General features: G+C 30.6%; 2 protein-coding genes across 3 annotated transcripts; one reads left to right on the top strand and one right to left on the bottom strand.

Moving 5' to 3' along the window:
* Positions 1-405: 405 nt before the first annotated feature.
* Positions 406-3,802, top strand: LOC114181171 (uncharacterized). 2 transcript variants are annotated; one of them, XM_085672203.1, is made up of 5 exons: positions 406-561; positions 1,184-1,377; positions 2,111-2,209; positions 2,309-2,460; positions 3,146-3,802. In XM_085672203.1, exons 2-5 carry the CDS (start codon positions 1,195-1,197, stop codon positions 3,531-3,533), a joined length of 822 nt encoding a protein of 273 aa, XP_085528329.1. In that variant the 5' UTR covers positions 406-561; positions 1,184-1,194; the 3' UTR covers positions 3,534-3,802. The 2 variants fall into 2 exon arrangements, with proteins under 2 accessions (XP_085528329.1, XP_027923332.2); XM_028067531.2 differs by having other exon boundaries at positions 430-546.
* A 461-nt stretch (positions 3,803-4,263) lies between these two features.
* LOC114182311 (uncharacterized) lies at positions 4,264-19,258 on the bottom strand. Its single transcript, XM_028069160.2, has 8 exons — positions 19,082-19,258; positions 18,860-18,988; positions 13,872-16,699; positions 10,598-11,338; positions 8,583-9,284; positions 6,675-7,151; positions 5,345-6,097; positions 4,264-5,174 (listed from the first exon to the last, which is right to left on the bottom strand). The coding sequence occupies exons 3-8, from the start codon at positions 16,665-16,667 to the stop codon at positions 4,485-4,487; spliced, it is 6,159 nt and encodes a 2,052-aa protein (XP_027924961.2). The 5' UTR covers positions 16,668-16,699; positions 18,860-18,988; positions 19,082-19,258; the 3' UTR covers positions 4,264-4,484.
* Positions 19,259-20,189: the final 931 nt, after the last annotated feature.

Genomic DNA, 20,189 nt, shown 5'->3' with positions numbered 1-20,189 from the left:
ATAATTGATTTTTCTCTTAAAAGAATTAGTGTTATACAAAATGTATATCTGTGTCACTAAGTGGACACATATGGTTTGTGTTAGTTTAAATATTTAATTTCTTTGGAAATTAGTCATAAAAGATATTTTCATTTTAGTTTCTAAAATTTTCAGAAATTAATTCTTAAAAAAAGTGTAGGCCCATTTCGGACAGTATTTTTCAGGATTGATTTTTCAAAAAACAACTTAAAAACTCGAAGATAATTACATTTTTGGATGACTAATTTTAGCAATTCTTTTTGAAGGATTAGAAAAACAACTGTGTGATAGACTAAAAACACGTTTAATATTTAGAAATATTTCTTATAAAAAAAAAATTTGACAGAAGAACTTTTTGCAGAATACCAAATTGTTAAAACATGATTATTTAAATTAAAAACATGTTTTCCATTTTATGAAATAAGGAAGTTCATCCCGATTACCATTTTTGCCTTTTGCTGTGGATTCTTTCTCTGTTCTCAGATCTCACTCACTTCCTTCGCCAGAGCCATAGTTCTTGACACCGTGGTTCGTCTCGCCGAGGTTCCTTCTTCTTCTGCTTTTCTTCTTCTGTTTCAAACCTCTTCACAGATTTTTAATTTCATCCTTTTCATATTAATCTATACTATCTATTCAAACTCTGTTCATTTTTCTCCATACCCATAATCGCTCCTGCCCCTTTCTCTCACCTTGGGGTTTAAAGCTTGAAGATTTTCCCTCTCTTGTTTACTGGGTCGTTTTCGAATTTGCACGCCACTGCGAATTTCATTTCCCTTTTTCAATATGGATTTTGAATCTACGGTTGTTTGGGCGTACATTTGCATTGGTGATAGCGTTTTTAATCATTAATAAATGGAATTTTCTGTTCCAGTTTCTAGTTAGAGAATTTGTTGAAATGGGGTTTTCTACATTCATGTTTAGTACACTCTTTCTTTCAAACTATTAGATTATTGATAGTAATTTGTTAATTCTTGTCTTTTATGGTATTATGGTGTGGCAATCTATTTCTGAAATGGATCTAGCTTTGCATATCGGAATGACGTGTTTTCGTGAGAAAAGGGTTTGCTTGGTCGTGTATTGGGTTATCTTCTTGGTGTTGTTCACATTATAGTTTTTTCTGATTTTTTTTTTTTTTTTTTTTTTTTTTTTTTTTTTTTTTTTGTAGTGGCAGTGAGAATGTACAATAATATTGGATCTCAACTTGGACCCCAACCTGGGGTACCGCAGCCTCAAGCGAGCTTGCCACCAAATCCTTTTGGGAGTGCGTTTAATGTTGCGGGTTCAGGGCTCATTCGAGGCGGATTGGGTGCTTATGGAGGGAAGATATTAGGATCAAGCTCAGAGTATGTCCAAAGCAACGTAAGACTAAATAACATTGTTGAATTTTGCCCAATGATAATGCGACATGAAGTTGTTACTCTAAATCTTCATGCGTGATTGTTTTGTTCTTCATAGCTCATAGGGTAAAAGTAGCATTTAGGGTCTAAATTGATATTCAAAGATAAATTGAATGATTGTGTTCATGTCCATATTTATGAAGGCCTATATTTATTTCGTAAATCTTTGAAATACCAACTTGTCTTTTGTCTATTCGGAGGTAGTTGTTAATTTTATGTGGTCATTCAAGTTCAAGTGTTTTGTTTTCCCCTATCTTTCTTGTGCTTAAAATGCATCTCATAATTAAAAAAGTGGCGTAACCTCTTAAAAGAAATTCAATCCCTTTTTTCTAAGCTTTTTGTATATCATCTTAGTAATACTGATCTATCCATTCTCAGAAGCTATTGTGCACGTCTTTGGACTTTAGTGTTTGTGGTTTTCTATTACTTTGAAGAAAATTTGAAATGATCCATAGTTTATTTTAAAATCTAGTTTATAGATGGTATGTGCACTTACCTCTGCTCATGACTGTATATCAATCAATTTAGGCTTGACTGATTATAGAGGGGATACCACTAATGTAGCTGAAAAATGTCATTAAATAGCTTTGATGGACCTTGATTTGCAATCTATATGTGTCTCGAGTATGGATAGTCTCTCAAAATATTAATACAAGATTTTCATCTTTAAATTAATCTTCTCTGTTGAATAACAGATAAGTCGGTATTTCTCTGACCCCCAATACTACTTCCAAGTGAATGACCATTATGTTAAGAACAAATTGAAGGTGGTTTTGTTGCCATTCCTGCACAGGGTAAGCATTAATGTTTCAATTTTCTGCATTTCTCCTTAAATTTTCATTTGGTTCTCTTATTTTATCTTCATGCTGCTTATTTCTTCTTTTCTGGCTCAGGGTCATTGGACTAGAATAACTGAGCCTGTCGGGGGTAGGCTCTCTTATAAGCCTCCAATTTATGACATAAATGCACCAGACCTATACATTCCATTAATGGCATTTGGTACTTATGTCATTCTAGCTGGCCTCTCGTTGGGTCTTCATGGAAAGTAAGTACTCCCCTTCTTCCTCTACCTTAATCCAATAATATAGTACTGACGTGTGTGTTGCTCTACTTGTTCTTCTCAAATTTTTGGTTATAAATTTTGCTCCTTACTTTCCTGTTCATACATGCACTGTCGAATTACCATGGATAAAATGCTGTCAACTATATGATATTGCCATACGAGAGTATTTTAAAGGAATATGGAGAAAACTGTTTTCCTCCAATTTTTTCAAGTTTGTGCAATTATCTTTATTGGTCTGTAATGAATGCTGATGCCATTATCTGAAGAGGATGGTATGATGTGCGTGTCATGGGGAGGGGACTACAAATCGCCACCTGCCTGGTGCAATAGAATGCATTGTACTCTATTAGCAGTGTTGACTGTTGGCAACTTTGTTGCAAAAAGTTTTGGCATCTGTGTGATATGTGTTTATTTCTGCTCCCCTCTGTTTCAATCTTTTGGTTTTTGCATCAGATGCACAAGTTTTTAAGTTTTAATTTTTTGAAAAATATAATGTTGTATTTCTAATTGGAAAGTTGTAAGAACTGTATCATAAGCCAGAGGAACTTTTGAGCTTCTTAGATGTTACAAAGATTGCTAACTATATTCTCTTTGTGGTTTTTCTTTGATCCCCCTCCCCCGGTTTGTAATGGACCGTGGCTTATTAAGATGCTGTAATTATGTACAGGTTTAGTCCAGAAGCTTTGAACTTGTTATTCATCAAGGGATTGCTTGGTTGGTTTATGCAAACTGCACTACTTAAGGTGACACTACTTTCATTGGGCAGTGGGGAAGCTCCCCTTCTGGACATTATAGCATATGCTGGGTATACTTTCACTGGTATATGTTTAGCTGTTCTTGGAAGAATAATATTGGGCTACTCCTACTACTTTCTGATGCCATGGACCTGTTTATGCATGGGAGTCTTCTTGGTGAAAACAATGAAGAGAGTTCTTTTTGCTGAGGTCAGGAGTTATGACTCAAGCAAACACCACTATCTCTTGCTCTTTATTGCCTTGGTTCAGTTCCCATTGTTCACATGGCTTGGCAACATTACTATCAATTGGCTTTTATAGGGTGATAGTTTTTACACTGTACTAGAAGCAATTTTTAGTGAAAGTTTTTGGTTGTTGATGTTGGAGCATTGTAATATATGAACATTTTATTTCCCCATTGTTTTTACCTGTTGGTAAGTTTTCAGAAATGCATAATTACAGGCCTTACTCACATGTTCTTATTTTTCTCGATTCATGGGAATTGAGACTATTCTTTTATAAAAATTATGTATACCACTGAAAACAATGTGAAGCTGGAATTTTGTAGTTGTATCCGTGTTCTGTATTTACTTCTGAGTTGGTATGTCTCACGTTATCAGATATTTTGATTTTTGGCCTACCTATCTTTTTGTTCCGCCAGTGTTAAACGTGGAACATCATTTTTTCTCTTTAGCTCTAAAGCTCATTAGAAATGGATCCAAAGATTTGAGTTCTTACAAATATAAAGTAGGGCCTTACTCCTGGGAAAGTGAGTCACTTCTTATAAAGTGTAATTATAGCTTCATAACACTAGCAATTGCTCCTATTGGTTAGGGGAAATATATATATATATATATATATATATATATATATATATATTATTTTGTGACCATATAGGTTCAACTGGAAACTGATGAAAAACTGCACCTATTGACAAGTTCCAGTTATGTGTATACCAAGTACAGTGTAACTATATCCTACTAACCAGTATATTGGCATATTTGGACAAATGTAGTAGTTCTGCTAGGTGGATCATATCTGAAGAAGAACGTCAACAACAACAAAAAATATTTCAAGTAGAAACGAGGTGCAAAATATGGAACAAGTTTATAGTAATATAAGGAATAAGCACAAGTCTCAGTTGAGGGTACAATAGTCCCAAATGTTACAACACGTGATTTAGATAGCGAATTTGAAATTATTGTTTGGGCAACTTTCAGAGTGAATTTCCATTCTCATTTAGATCTCTCTTCTGCCTTGAAATCATTTGTCTTAATGGAGACAAAAGGAATTTCTGAGGTGTCTGTTTCCATGGCAAACCTCCATCTTAGGACATTCTGTAATGGTTATGTCAATGCAGGATGGCAGCTCAAAATGGTAAGTGTTTGAGCAGAAACATCTAAGGCTTGGAAGCCGGTAAAGGGTTAACCATTGCAATGCCGGGAATATAATCTTAACCTTGTTTGGTTCTTCTGATAGCTTCTCATCTCTAGTGATGATCTCTTCTATCAACTCACATTCATGTACTGAAAGCTCTTGGAGTTGTGAAAGGCTTCTGGCCATGGAAGGAGAAAGCACATTTTTCAAACTATGACAGTGCTGAATCTTTAGCTTTTTAAGGTTCATAAAGCTCAAGATTCCACCATGATATTTCCATATGTGCATCAGTTTAGGAAGATCATACAGATGCAGTTCCTGCAGATCAAAAGTGTATGGTGTTGTGGTACCCCCTTCATCTTCATTTTCACCCACTTTCTCTGATTCAAATATCTCAATCAGTGAACCACAATCATGCACCTTGAGTTGTTTTAGATGCTGGAACCTATGCAGCATGCTGGATGGAATACAATGCAACAGTTTTTCACTACCTTGAACAACCAATTCTGTATCACTTCTTAAGTAAGGCAGCAGCTTTTGACCATGCTCAATGCATGTGATTGTCTCTGATGTTTGTTGTGCAACCTGCAATATTTATGCTTGTCAATAGAGACTCAACTAATGCCACCTTTTATAAATCTTATTTAGGGAGGGGTTAGTAGTTCTGAAAGAAAAGCAAAATTCTTATAATGTTATTTTCTTTTTTATCAGTAATCACATCAATTGTTGTGATTACATATGGAGAATGTATGTACCTTCAAACTCTCATTAGCATGATAGATGGTCATATTGAGGTCTCCCATTATGTCAACATACTCATATGAACCTTTATATATATGGGGAAGCTTTGCTGTGGTTACTGATCCATAGCAGAAGGTAGTCATCATGGGACATTTTTCAATTATCATTTCTTCACAAGATGGAAGATCAATATTGAAAGTTCCTGAGCAGAAACATTTGAGGTTGGGAATATAACGAAGCTCCAGCTTGTTCAAAAGTGGAAATACAATCTTAGCATTATTTGGTCCTTCTGATTCCTCATCTTCCTTAGTAGTTATTTCCTCCATCATGTGGCAACTATGAACTCGTAGGTGCCTAAGTTGTACTAGACTTCTGGCTATTGATGGAGAGAACAAATTACACAAGTTGCCACAGTGTTGCACTTTTAGTATTCTTAGCTTCTGGAATCCCAGAACTCCACCATAATTTTTCCATAGGTTGATCAGTTTTGGTAGAAAATACAAATTCAATGCTTCTATCTTGTAATGTATCATGGCATGCATTTGCTTTGCATCCACACCATGTGATTCAAAGACCTCAACTAGTGAACCACAATTTTTTATTGTGAGTTCCTTTAGATTTTGAAATATGTGTATTACGTTGGAGGGAACTAGTTTTAGCAGCCTTTCAAAACCTTCAACTGTCAAGTGTTTTTCGTGGGTGAAGTATCTTTGCATGCATTTATCCTGCTGGATCCATCCAAGTGTTTCTGATGTTTGAAAAGCCAACTGAAAATCATATTCATCAGTAAATGAAACAATGGACCATGGCTTCAAAAGACAATTAAGCCAATTTAGTGTGAAGTTTTTTTTTTTTCTTACTAGAGATTCTATTCTCTGAATCTAAAATATTTGGTGTTAAACATGCACTGCACATACAATAAATGGCCTAATGGTAAAAGAAATTCTATTCTTGCAATTATTTTCAACTTTTTTTGTACAACTTGGATGGATATTGGAAAGATAGAGAAACGTGTAATGAGATGAATAATTTGATAAGTGATAGAAAAAAAATGAAGTATACAAAGTGTTAATACTAATTATTTGTAGAAATACAATAACTCAATCTATATTTTTCTAAAAGACTTAGATGTGATCCTTCTGTTAGATTACTGTTAACATTGTTTAGATACTGATGAAGTGACACGTATTATCCAATCCAAGAAAAAAGAGAGAAAAATAAGGTTAATGCTGATATAATAGTAAAAAATAAATAAAAAGAAAATATTAAATTATTATTAAAGGAATTAAAAGTGTTATATTATAATAAAAATCAGATAAAATAGGGAATGAGAATGTTACTGACAAGTCCTTTGGAAAGTGGTACAGTAGCATTCAGATCTCCCATCCACATGTTCTTGGTTATGCTTCCAATTTCCATGATGACTGTTTCCAACTTTGGAGTGTATGAAGGATCATGAGAGAATGTCTCCATCATGTGGCAATTTTTCAAGAATACTTGATGCAATGATGGAAAATCAAAGCCATAGGAACCCTGGCAGAAGGCCTTGAGTTTTGGTAGGTTTTCAAGTTTCAGACGTTGCAAGCTGTGGAACACAATCTTAATCACATTCCCTTGTGTTTCTTCTGCAGACACTATTTCCTCTATCTCCCTACAACCAGATATATCTAGTTCTACCAAACGCACAAAGCTAGTTGATGTTGAAGGAGAGAACAAACTTCTAACTTTGTTGCAGCTAGTTATTGCCAGATATGTTAGATTAGGAAAAATGAAGCCATTTATAAATGGATCAACATTTCTGATTTCTTCATTACTTGTTACCTGCAAAAGGATAAAAATTTAAATCAAAATGTAAATGGAACAAAAGTCTCATACTTTTTTGCTTCAAGCATGTTAAAGACTGTAAAATTATATCTTCAACAAATACAAATTTCATTAGTATAAACTTTAAATTATAATTTTAATACTATATTAAATATAATGAAAATTGTATTTATATTAAAGAGATTATAGACTAAATTCAAATTATAAATAATAATAGATGAAATAAAAAAATAAAAGAGAAAATATATTTATTATGTTTATATTCTAGTTGAAAATGTGGACAAATAATGTTTATTAAAAACATGAATGTGACTTCTCAGTTTCATATATGTATTGAAATTTGTGAACTTATTACAACTTTTCAGACTGATACCATTGAGGTTTACGTAAAAAGAATTCAAAGTAATTATAAATTTAGTACCTTTTATTTAAATTATTAACAATTTTAGTCTCTTAATGTCTTAAAGTTAATTAAGCTCTCTTATTTTGAAAATTAGTCCTATTACTAATTTTTTCCTACTCAAGAAAGGGAGAGAACAATTAACTATGAATGGATGAAGTTTGAAATGAATGCTACATAAATCTTTTTTCATGTTTAAAATATATAAAAAGGAGACAATACCTCTGAATTCAGATAACTTTTTTTTGCCTATTCTTATAGTACCTAGATATACCCATATCTTTACGCAGTTAAACAAAAATATTATTTTATATCATAATAATAAAATATAAAGTATTCAATTAAATGCAAAATATAACAAAATAAACTCATATATAAATGTATAAGAATATGTTTGGTAATAGTTTATAAGTAGTCTGAGGTGTATAAAAAGATTTGTCAGAAAAGTTTATTTTATGAGTTATAACTTAGATAACTTTTTTTATAATTTGTAACTTATTTAGTTTTTTTTTCCATTACTATTTCATATATTTTAATATGTTTTTAAATGCTTTTAATTGTTTTACTTATTTTTTAATTTTACAGAAAAATATATTTATTTTTATTAAATTAAATTTTTAATTTTTTATGTAGTTTAAATTAAAAAAGATTTAGCGTTACAAAGAACATATATTTTGTGATGTTATCTTATTCCTAATTTTATATTTTATAGTTTCCTTTTAAATATTATAAAAAATCCTAGTTTTTTAAAATTGATTTATTTCCGAAATTCATTATAAATTCATAAAATTAAAAGAACAACACTGAAAACTGGTCCAAACTTTCTTAATTTTAAAACTACAATAACTTAATTATTGACTCAAAAAACTTAAGGAGCCAAAATTACTTAAAGTCAAAAACTTAAGGCACTAAAGAGTGAAGTTGAGAAGAAGAATTTAAAGTTTTGCTACATAAACTCATATGAACTCACCCTTTTGAGCTATGCATAATTGTTACTCTAAAAGTAATTTTAGCAATGTATCACATACCTCATGATTTTGATAGCCACTACCATGGATGTTCTCAAAGTGTGGTGATTCTGATGCACAATGTGTGAGACAAAAGCTTGCAGCATTTGGTAGATGGCTCAATGTAAGAGATTGCAATTGAGCAAATGAAGCAATTATGGTATCCACTTTCTCCCTAATTTCACCAATAACAACTTCTAGCACCCCACAGTGAGATATGCTGATTCTCTTCAAAGATAACCACTCTAAGCCACATGCTTCTTGGGAAGAGGTAACATGGTCACTAGATGAAGAGTTTTCATGTACTTTGACACAACTTGATTGAGGAAGAAATAGAGTTAAATTATCTTCTCCTTCTCTTTGAACTAGTTGCTTTATCACCTTACAGTTTGACATTTTTATTTCTTGCAATTTCACAAGGAGCTTTGCTATGGAATATGAGAACAGATGTTTCAACTTGTGACAAGAATCTATGGTTAACACAGTGAGGTTATTGAATGCAGTGATTTCTACAGGATTTTTAAGTGTTTGTGCAAGTATCAACTTCACTACACAATTGGTATCAGTGTCATCAGAAAGTTGGTTTTGTTTGAGAAGGAACAAGATTTCTAGAGAATCCCATCCTTTTACTTGCATTTGCTCCAAAATTGGAATGTGGGAAACTGTTTCTGATTTGGAATATATATTGCTGACAGAAGAGACATCTTTCTTTGTTGATGAAGCCTGCAATGAATAAGTTAACCATCATTTTACTAACAGAAAAAGTCTTACGTACACAGTTAAGTTCTTTTGTTTCTGTTCTTCCATCTGAATTAGAGTTTTATTTCAGTAACTTACTATAATGTAAATTACTTTCATATTACCTTATGGTGTGTTTGGATGAGATAATTCAAGAGGGTGATTCATTTATTTGAAGAATTTGAAATTTTTTGCGATGAAATGTTTTATTTGAATAGAAAAATTAAAAAACATTTAAAATGCATGATTTTTTTGAAGTATTTCAATTAGCTAAATTAGAAGAAATTGAAATATCTTAAAAGAAGGTGGAATTTGAAATTCTTCTCACTCAACCTCACTTTGGACTCAATCCCAAATGGACCCGACAAACCCGACAACCATTAAAGGTTGAGCTGGTTAAACGATCTAGATGGGTCGAGTAGGCCCGACAATCCAGACAAGTCAGGCAGACCCGATGACCCAGACGGGTCAAGCGAGCCCGACGACCTAGACGGGTCAGGTGAGCCCGACGACCCAGACGGACGGGGTGACTTGATGACACATATGGGTCTGGCGGGCTTGACAACTCAAATAGGTCGGTCAAGCCCGACAACTCAAATAAGTTGGTCAAGCCCGACAACCCACACCACCCAAGTAGGCTTGACAACCAAGATGTGTCGTGCTAGCCCAACGACCCAGACAGACCGGACTAGCCCTACGACATAAACGAGTCGGGCGGACCTGATGACCTAGATAGGACTAACGATCTAGACGAGTCGGGTGAGCTCGAAGACAAAGACGGGCTGAACGGACCTGACAACAAAGACAGGTCAGCGAGTTTGATGGCCCAAGCAAGACAGGCGAGCCCGGCGACCCACACGGGTTTAGTGGGCCAAACAACCTAGAGGTGTCGGGTGGGCCTGACGACCCAAACATGTCGAGTAGGCCCAACGACCCGACCGACTAGTTGACCTGACAAGCCTTACTGATCCGTTTCCAAATTTATCATGAACTTAAAACATAATTAAGCCTAAAATAAATATTGATAAACTGAAATTTTATCTCACAAGAAATTCAATTATTTTATCCAAACAAGAAATTGAAATGTAAGGTATTTTAATTTTTTTTATCCAAACAAGTTATTTATAAAATGAAGGGAATTTAATTGCAAGCAATTTAAATATAATGGATTTCAATTTCTCAGCATTGTTGAAATGCTTCATCCAAACACAAGGTTAAACTATAATGTTAAGGTAAAAATTCCAAAATTGTTTATGTGTGTGTAAGGAATTAAAAAAAGTAAATTACTTTCATATTACCTTAAGCTTCAAGTTGGAAAATACATGTGGGGTGCATTTAAGGCAACACTGAAGAAACCTTGGTGAATCCTCTTCAAAAGTACCATTTGCAACATCACATGTTGTTGAGGCATTGAAATTCTCTTGGCTTGACACAGTTTGAGTAAACATGGAAGATGTCACAAGCTGAGGGCATGCATCAATGCATAAAAATCTCAAAGATGGCATCATTACTTCATAGGAATCTGAACAAATACTCGTAAGGTTTGGAAGATCAATAAGTGTTAAAGATTCTAATTGACCAAACACAAGGGTTTCCACATTCTTTTCTTCATCATCACCATTTAGGTTTTCTTCTTTTCCAACAATTTTCTCCATGGAATGGCAGCTATGGATCACCATTTTTTGAAGCTGAGTAAGTGCCCTTGCAATGTTGGGAGTTAGAAGAAACCCTAAGGAATCACATTTCTTCACTTTGATTGATTTCACATTCTGAAACCCTTGAATGTAGCTTGGAACATTACCCCAAATGTGTCTTAACTTACTAAGCCAAGATATCTCTATTTCTTTCAACTGTGGAAATAAGAAAACCATTGATTCACCATGAAACTGTGATTTTTGAAGATCAAACACCATTTCTAGCGAAGAACATGCTTGTAAGAAGAGTTTTTCCAACTTTGGGAACAATTGCATACAGCTAGATTTGAAAAGAGTAGCAATTGGCTTAATTTGATCAATTAATTGATCATTCGATTCATGAATCTGCAGACAAATAATTGAATTAGACTTTTGAAGATTACAAAATACATAGTTTTGCCTAAATTCCTTGTTTTCCAAAATATATATAATAAGGACTAATTAATCATTTATGAAATACTAATATAATTTTTACCAAAAGATTATGAGTATACTATAGAGTAGATTAACATCACTTGACCATTCCAATAAATTTTATAAATTTTGATAACCATGACTTAATCCGTAATTTATTTAGTTTCTTCATCATTTTAACTCCAAAAATAGCCATATTTTAATCTCTTCGTATTTCAATCTTTGTGCACTCTTGTTATTACCTTTAGTTATTTGAGATGATTTTGAATTAATTATATGCAGTTATTAAAAGAGCGCATGATTTGAAAATTTTACCAAGCCTTGATAAAATTAACCATTAAAACATGCAATTAATATAAAAAAATAAATTTTAAATTTTTTAATACATTTTATTTTGTAAATAAAGTTATATTACCGGTAATTACGACGTCTAATTAGAACCGTCAAAATAGATTATAACCCACGAGTCAACCCAGCTCATCATGGGTTCGGATTAAGTTGGATTAAAAAAATATTACAAATTTCGGTACGAGTTAAATATGAACCCAACCCACTAAAAATCGAACTCATTCGAGTTGAATCCGTAATGAGTCGGATTGACTCATCAACTTGCTAATAAATTTTAAATATTAAATTAATATATATATATATATATATATATATATATATATATATATATATAATATGCATATAATATATATATATATATATATATATATATATATATAATATATGTATATATGTATATATATATATATATACATATATGTATATTATATATTATATGTATATTATATGTATATATATTATATATATATATATATTATATGTATATATATATATTATATTATATATTATATATTATATTATATATATACATATATTTGGATGGGGATAAAGAAGATGTTTCAAGAGATGAAAATGTTGTGTATTTATTCATTTAAGATTCTAATACTATAGTTTAATAAGTGATAATAATGATTTGATGTTAGGTAGTAATTTATATTTTTGTGATTTTGGAGTTTAATATAATTTGGGATTTTATTTGGATTGTATTGAAGTTTATTTAGATTTTAATCAGAATTATAATTTAGTTTTCTTGAGATTGAAGAAAAAAAATTGTGTGTTTTTATTTTTTAATTAAGTGAGCCAATGAGTCAACCGTTTAACCCGCCAACCCGTGGTGGGTCGGGTCGGGTTCTAATTTTGTTGGCTCGCTAATAAGTGAGTCGGGTTGGATTGACCCACTAAGTGGCCAACCCGTCACGGGCCGAGCCGGGTTGGGTTGGGTGACCCGTGTTGACAGCTCTACCTCTGGTCCTATATATAATTAAAAACTATGTAATTCATCGATATCAATAAAAATAATTTTATATAGGTAAATTTTGATTAATATTGTTACAAATTTAACTTTTATACCTACAATATTATTAATTAGTTTAAGAAGTGATTATATTTAATGACATTATTTGTGATTCAAGATTTTTTCTTTCAATCAACGAGTAGATTACTGTTATAGACCAACTAATTATACTTTAATGGAAAATGAGATATATACTAATAATAAATTTCACAATAAATTCACATGGGAAAGGAAATTAACATTTAATAACTTAGAAAGACATTCTATACTTTTTTATTGTTCAAATTAGACCAATAATATGATTTTATAATTTCAATCATAATGGAAGACAACTAACTGTTTAAGAATTAACTATCATTGAAACCCTTTTTACTTACAGTAAGTTTTGGTTACACTAACTATAGTGATTAATAGTAAAATTGAGGGATTTAGGTTCTTTCACTAAGAGATTAAGTCTTGAATAGTTTTATAAGTTAGTAATAACATAATCTTGACTGAATGGGAACAAGTAATCAATGTTAAAAAAGTCTAATGAAGTTAACCACCAACAATATCATTTATTATTTACATCTACTCCACTACACCGGAAGCTATTTGATTATCTTTTACAATTGGTTTGTTTTATTTTCCAAATCTTAGTCTAAAGTTACACATTTGATTTGTTACTTGTACAATCTGATATTCTTGTCATGATTTACAAGCAAACAAGGTTTTTTTTTTTTCAAAAGTGTTTAAACAAGGCTAGGAGTTTATATGCTAAACTTCTTTATTTATCATTAATCTTGTATATTAATCAAATAAATTATATATTATTTAAAATGAGTTATGAAAAGCATTCTAAAAAAAATGAGAAACTTGGAATACTAACATTGTTATGAGATATAAAAAGCTGACATGATAATTTTACATAATTTATGTAATAACTTATTATTAATAAATTGTTTAAAATTCTTATGTTTATAATAATTATCTTTAAAATGATTATATCTATAATTAATATCATTCAAACACCTACTAACATGGTGATATCAAAGTTAATCATATAAGTGTATGGTAGACATAAGTAAATATAAAGAGAGAGAAAGAAAATATCAAACTTACTTGGATTGTTGAGGAACAATGCTCATGAATAACATTGGTTTTAAACATTCCCATCAAGTTTGGCAGTTCTTGCAACTTCAGTTCTACCAAATTTGAAAACGTTATTATTGACTTCCCGTCATACTTACTATTGCTTGAAATGATGCATTCAATTCCATAGCTTTCAACCACATGCAAACATTGAAGTGTAGCCAAATTAATTGTTCTTGGAAACAATGTGAAGACCGTCTTCAACTTGTTACAATATTCTATTTTAAGTTGTCTAAGGATTCCAAAGCATTGAGATGAAGTGATGGGTTTAACCTTTGCAAAGTCATTTGTTTGAATCATGGAACCAGAGACATTGAATATATCTTTTAAATTATCCAAATTACTTAAAGAAAATGATAGAAGTTGAGGAAAGATACAACCCTCAAATGCATTCACAACATATTCAATGTTGTTGCAAAACTCAATACTTAGATGTTTCAAAAATGGAAAACCCCTCTCATTTAATTCAGAGATAACATCTTTCATGTTTTTTATATCAACCAAATTGAGAATTTCAACCTTTTCAAGTAATTGTTGAATTGTCACACTCATCTTGATATATTTGTAATATGCATTATTTAGCTTCAAAATATTTGGATGCAGGTATCCTTTTCGAACAATGCCATGAAAAAGAGAAGATGAATCTCCCAAATAGACCCAAAATCTCTCAATATTTTTGAAGAACAAATCTTTGGGTAAATCTTCATTTGTCCAAATTACAATCTCTATGACCTTGAGATGATGAGATAAAGATTGTAACTCAAAAAGAATGTGATTAGTTTCCTTAGAAGAAAGACTTCTCACTCTAAGATAGAGCTCTTCTAATCTAGATAAGCTTGCCAAGACATTAGCAGATATTTGAATGAGATCATTACATTCTGTCAAATCTAATAACCTTAACGAGCTTAGTTGTCCAATTTCTTCTGGCAATTCTTTGATATTTGAGTTAGAAAAACTAAGAATCTCAAGCCTTTTGAGTTGCTTACCAATTATAGATACGTCTCTTACATGACAATCTTCTAGTAATAGAGTGTGAATATTACCTAAAGCTTGAAATACAGAAGACATTGAATGAATGTGCACATTTTGTAGACTAAGCACCATAAGCTTATTCGCACATTGGAAGAAATTATCTGGAACCAAATCTTTTTTCTTTGATGCTATTTGCAAAAGCTTGAGCTTTGGATTTAACACTTTAGGATGTTCTTTTGCTTCTTTAGAGATAAGTGAAATTGCAGTACTATGACAACATGTTTCTTCTTTAGGTTGTTCCATTTGATATCCATCACATTCAACCATAAAACCAAATTCCTTTGTAGATGCAACTGATATGATGACATCACGTACAACATCATGCATTTTGACACATTCTTCCACATTACCATCTAACAACATGAAACATCTTTTAAGTTTATCAACAATGGTATGCACTCTATTTCTAACTTTCCATAATGCATCAATGCCTTTAAACAATCTCAAACCCATTCCCTTCCTGAGTAGAACTTCAATAGGAATGTCAAAGTCTTCTGGAAATAAGCAACAAAGAAAAATAACTTTTTTTTCTTCTGCACTATCTAAAAAATCATAACTCAGCTTGATACTTGAATATACACAAGCTTGCATTTCTAAAAGGGAAGTGATGGAAGATCTTTTTAATTGATGTAGTGCATCTTCCCAAGTATATTTTTCTTTATTTGCTAATGCTTTTGCCATTGTAACAATAGCAATTGGCAACCCCCCACATTCATTTGAAACCTCTTTTGCTATGTCAAGAATATCAAGCTTGGTTGAAAGATTTCTACCAAGCATATCATGAAAAAGGTCCCAACTTTCTTCTGGAGACAAAATAGAAATTGTGAAATTCTTTTGGCTTCCCATCTTATAACAAACATCTTCATTTCTTGATGTAAACAAAATTTTACAATTCTTATGATGTTCATTGGAAGGAATCCCAATAGACTCAAAATCAAAGTCTATCCAAACATCATCAAGAACTATTAAGATATTATTAACACCTTTCAATCTTTCATGTAGTTGACATGCTCTTCCTTGAATCGTCTCCTTGTCAAATCTCAAGCCTAAAGCATCAGCAATTTGACCTTGAATTTTCACATAATCAAGATTTTGGGAAACCACTACCATTACAACTTCATCAAATAACTTGCATACATCTAATGTTTTGATTACTTCTTTAACAAGTGTTGTCTTTCCCACACCACCCATTCCACAAATACCTATTATTTTAAATTCTTCATCCTTCAATTTCTCCAAAACCTCTATAATAATTGATTTTCTGCTTGGAAAACTTTTGATAACATTTGAGAAGGTGGATCCAAGTCTTGGTGTTGGTAGAGAGTATGATATAATGTCAAATTTCTCTTCATTTAATCTTGTAACACTCATTATCAATATTTTTGCTTTCTTGCTTAATGAATACCTTGACACCAAATTTGGAGACCATATATGAAGACATTTATTGTTTTCTACTTGGAAATCATTAATTTTTTCTACTTCATCTATGATTCTTTCCACTTTGTAGAGCCAATCTTGTACAATTGATACAATTTGACGTCCATTTCTTCTATCTTCATCAACCACACCTTGTACTCCTTGTTTTCTACCTTCCAATGTTTTGAGTTCTCTTTTAAGATCTTTTATATTTTTCTTATAGTGAACTAGATATCCAAATTGATTTCCAATTGGTGCAACTAAGGATTCTCCAAGTTTTGTCACTGTTCCTGTCGCTAATGCAATAAGACATTGCATTTTTTTCCTTCCCAGTGATTGTATTTGAATCGCTGTATAATGTTATAATGGAAGAGAACATGGCCAAATTAAAATTTATAAAAATTAGACGAAAAAAACATTATTTGTAAGATATGACAAAATATAAATCTATATACTCCTTCCTAGTAACCTTTAATAGTTTATCATGAAAGAACTTTTGATACAAAGGTGTCACCTCATTTATTTTTACCACTACAAGAAAACTTCTATATAGTGACCAATTTTAGTGACCAATAATGATTAGTAACTATAATAATCAATTTAGATACTAATTTACAAAACTATAAATTATTGGTTACTAAAATATTCACTATTATGAATAAAAAATTATAACTGGTCACTAAATTTGTCTTTAAAATTAGCTACCATGGTTTTGGCTACCAAAAGAAATTAGTCACTAAAAATTAGCTACCTAGATTTTTGCTACCAAAATGACTTAGTTTCTAAATTGGTCTCTAATTAATTAGTGAGCAATTATAATTTTTTGTTTATAATTGTGATTATTTTAGTAACCAATAACTTTTAATTTTGTAAATTAGTATCTAAATTGGTTACTATAGCGTCTGACTATTTTGGTCACTAAAATTGATTTTTAATTGAAGATTTTCTTGTACCGTATGAAATGATATTATGCCTATTAATATCAGAGATAATGTTTTTAAGGAATAAGTATAATTTGTGGGAATATAGGTTTCTTACATAATTTTGTTAGTCTCTTGATGTTTATATATTTTTTTATTTTAGTAATATTTAATATAAAACAAGCGTATAGAAAAATTATGGAGTCTCAACATAGTTTAAGATGTCATAATTTATAGTTATGCATGATTATATAGAAAAAATGTTATGCAAAAATGGTAATGTTATTCACCCCTTTATTTATATAATTTGGTCATTAAAGACATTCCTCGGCCAACAGTAAAAATAAACACTTCAATAAAAATATTACCATAGTGAATTGTTTTTGTGTCAACAGAAAATGCTACATATAAATAAATCATATTTAATGATCTGTTGGTCTATCAAATTACGGATATTTTGGGAACAGTTAAACAATAATATTATTTTTTTTGGGAAATAAAAATTGTTGTAGATATCTTATATTTTTTAAATAAAGTCTCTTTGTTATTATATAGTAAAAACTATATATACTGTAAAAACTTATCATTATTGTTGACCTTATAAGGAAGGACCCATGGTCCTTGTTTATGGGAGGAAAAAAAAAAGGAGACTGAAGATTCAAAGACTTTGAATATGAATAAAATGATTACATGTTTTAATTTTATTTTTTGAAAGGCAAAGAAGTTAGAAGAAAGTTACCGGGTTTAGATTTTAGTTTAGTGTGCATGCTTAATAATAATAATAAAAAATACTAAAACACTAGGTTATTTTTTTTAAATATAGAAACTTTGGTTTATTATTTATTTTTTTACCAGCTTTTCATCACTTAACTAGTTTAAACGGTTTGACAAATTCATATACATTATCGATTAACTTTGTACCACTGTCAAACCAGATAGAGAATTGATTATTGATCGAACTATTTAGATTGGTATTGTCTTTTTCATTAATAAAGAAAATTGTTAAATTTGTTTTTGGTCCTTTAATTTTCAGTGAAAATTGGAAATAGTCCCTCTTCGAAATTTTGGACTAATTTAGTCCTTCAACTTTAGATATGTGTATTTAGTCCTTTTAACCAAATTTTTTTATGTTTATTTGACGTTTCAAACGTATTTCATGATAGTATTTGAGTTGTTTATATCGTTTAACTCATGTTTGCTTCAACGTTGGCTGAGAAACGCGTATAAAACGTCAAATAAACTTAACAAAATTTTGTTAAAATGACTAAATTTACTCAATTTTTAAAGAGAAGAGACTAAATTGGTCTAAAGTTTCAAAGAGAGACTAATTTCAATTTTGACTAAAAATTAAGAGACTAAAAACATATTTAATCCTAAAGAAAAAATAAGAAATAAGAAGAAAGAAAAATATAAAAAATAAAAGAAAATATGGAAACTAAAGGAAAAAGACTACTATAGAGTATAGCTCCTACAAAAAATAAAAAGAACAAGAAGATTAGAAGAAAGAGAAAACCATAGACTATAGCTCCTAGTGTTATCATTAGAGTCTAATCTAATTGATGAATATTATGCAAATGCTTGAAAACATACCTTAAGTAAAGCCTTTCAGTTAGAATAAAACAAATCCAAAACTTATTCTTCTTGCACCCACCAATTATACATCATTCAGTGTATATCAGATCTCAAAGTGATGGTGGTTATAGCACTGAAAAGTGATAACTGGCCAAAAGGAAACAGAAAAAACGAATAAGATCGAGAAATAAAACATGAATATGAGAAATAAAAAACATTACAACAAATTAGGTTACTTACATAGGATCTTTGAAATGTCTGGTTTTGTATCTGTTTTGCACAAATGGTGTGGTGAAGTTCTACGTAAATAAACAGTGCAGAGAGCGAAGAAAGCATTGAAGAATTTCCCAGAACATTCACAAAGTCAGAAGCTGAGAAAAATAGAATGGGTTGTTTGTTGATGAAAACGAGTAATGTAGGGACAGATTGAATATTTAAATGTGAGGATTGCTTGGAGAAGAAAGTTTGAAGAAGATAACCCAACCTTGAAGTCATAGTTTTGAAAAAAACACAATAACTAGAAATGTTAGTCCAAATTAAATGTCACTCTGCTTACATGGATAGAACTAGTATATTTAATGCATCATTTAATAGATAGATGGTCCTTCGCATTTAACTTTCTTTTTCATTTTTAAATAATATGGGACCTTCGATAGTATTTGAATAAGTATTTAATTGAGACTAAGAAATACGAGTTGAATAACTTTTACCTTGTTTTATTCAATGTATTGTTTTGGTATTTTTTTATTCTAAGACATTATTAAAAAAACTCATTTTTTATTAATTTTATTTTGAATTTTTTTTTAGAAAATACTTATAAATCTTGTTATGAAAAAATTTTTGTAGCAAATTGCTATCAATTCTTTTGCAAAATATATTGTATAAAAAATTTTTAGCAAAAAATTTGTAGGAAATAATTATCCAAGAAGAAATTACTCGCCAATTAAAATTCTTAGAAAAAATAACAGAAAAAAGTATTTTCTTGTAATTTTTTTTAACAAATTTGCAAAAAAATTTTCATGTAATATGAGAATTTTTAGTAGTGCAAGATATAGAATATATATATATATATATATATATATATATATATATATATATATATATATTCTTTTCTTTTAACTTTTGAGTACTATGAAATTCCTTAACAAAAAAGAACCTAAACTTATATTTTAGGTTAAATTATCTATAATCACGTTGAAGAATATATAATTCAATTTCTAATAACATACCTTTTAAATTCTATCTAAACATTTAAGTTAAAATGTTTTCTTATTTTGTTAAAATAGTTATTTTGATTTAATTATAATTTTTTCTCATTGATTATAATTGTTTTTATTGAAAAAGATTG

This window comes from Vigna unguiculata, chromosome 4, assembly GCF_037176805.1.
Source record: "Vigna unguiculata cultivar grain cowpea cultivar isolate G323 ecotype 2 chromosome 4, ASM3717680v1, whole genome shotgun sequence".
Classification (NCBI taxonomy): domain Eukaryota; kingdom Viridiplantae; phylum Streptophyta; class Magnoliopsida; order Fabales; family Fabaceae; genus Vigna; species Vigna unguiculata.
The sequence above is the reverse complement of the archived record's forward strand: the minus strand, read 5'-3'. Positions and strand labels throughout refer to the sequence as shown.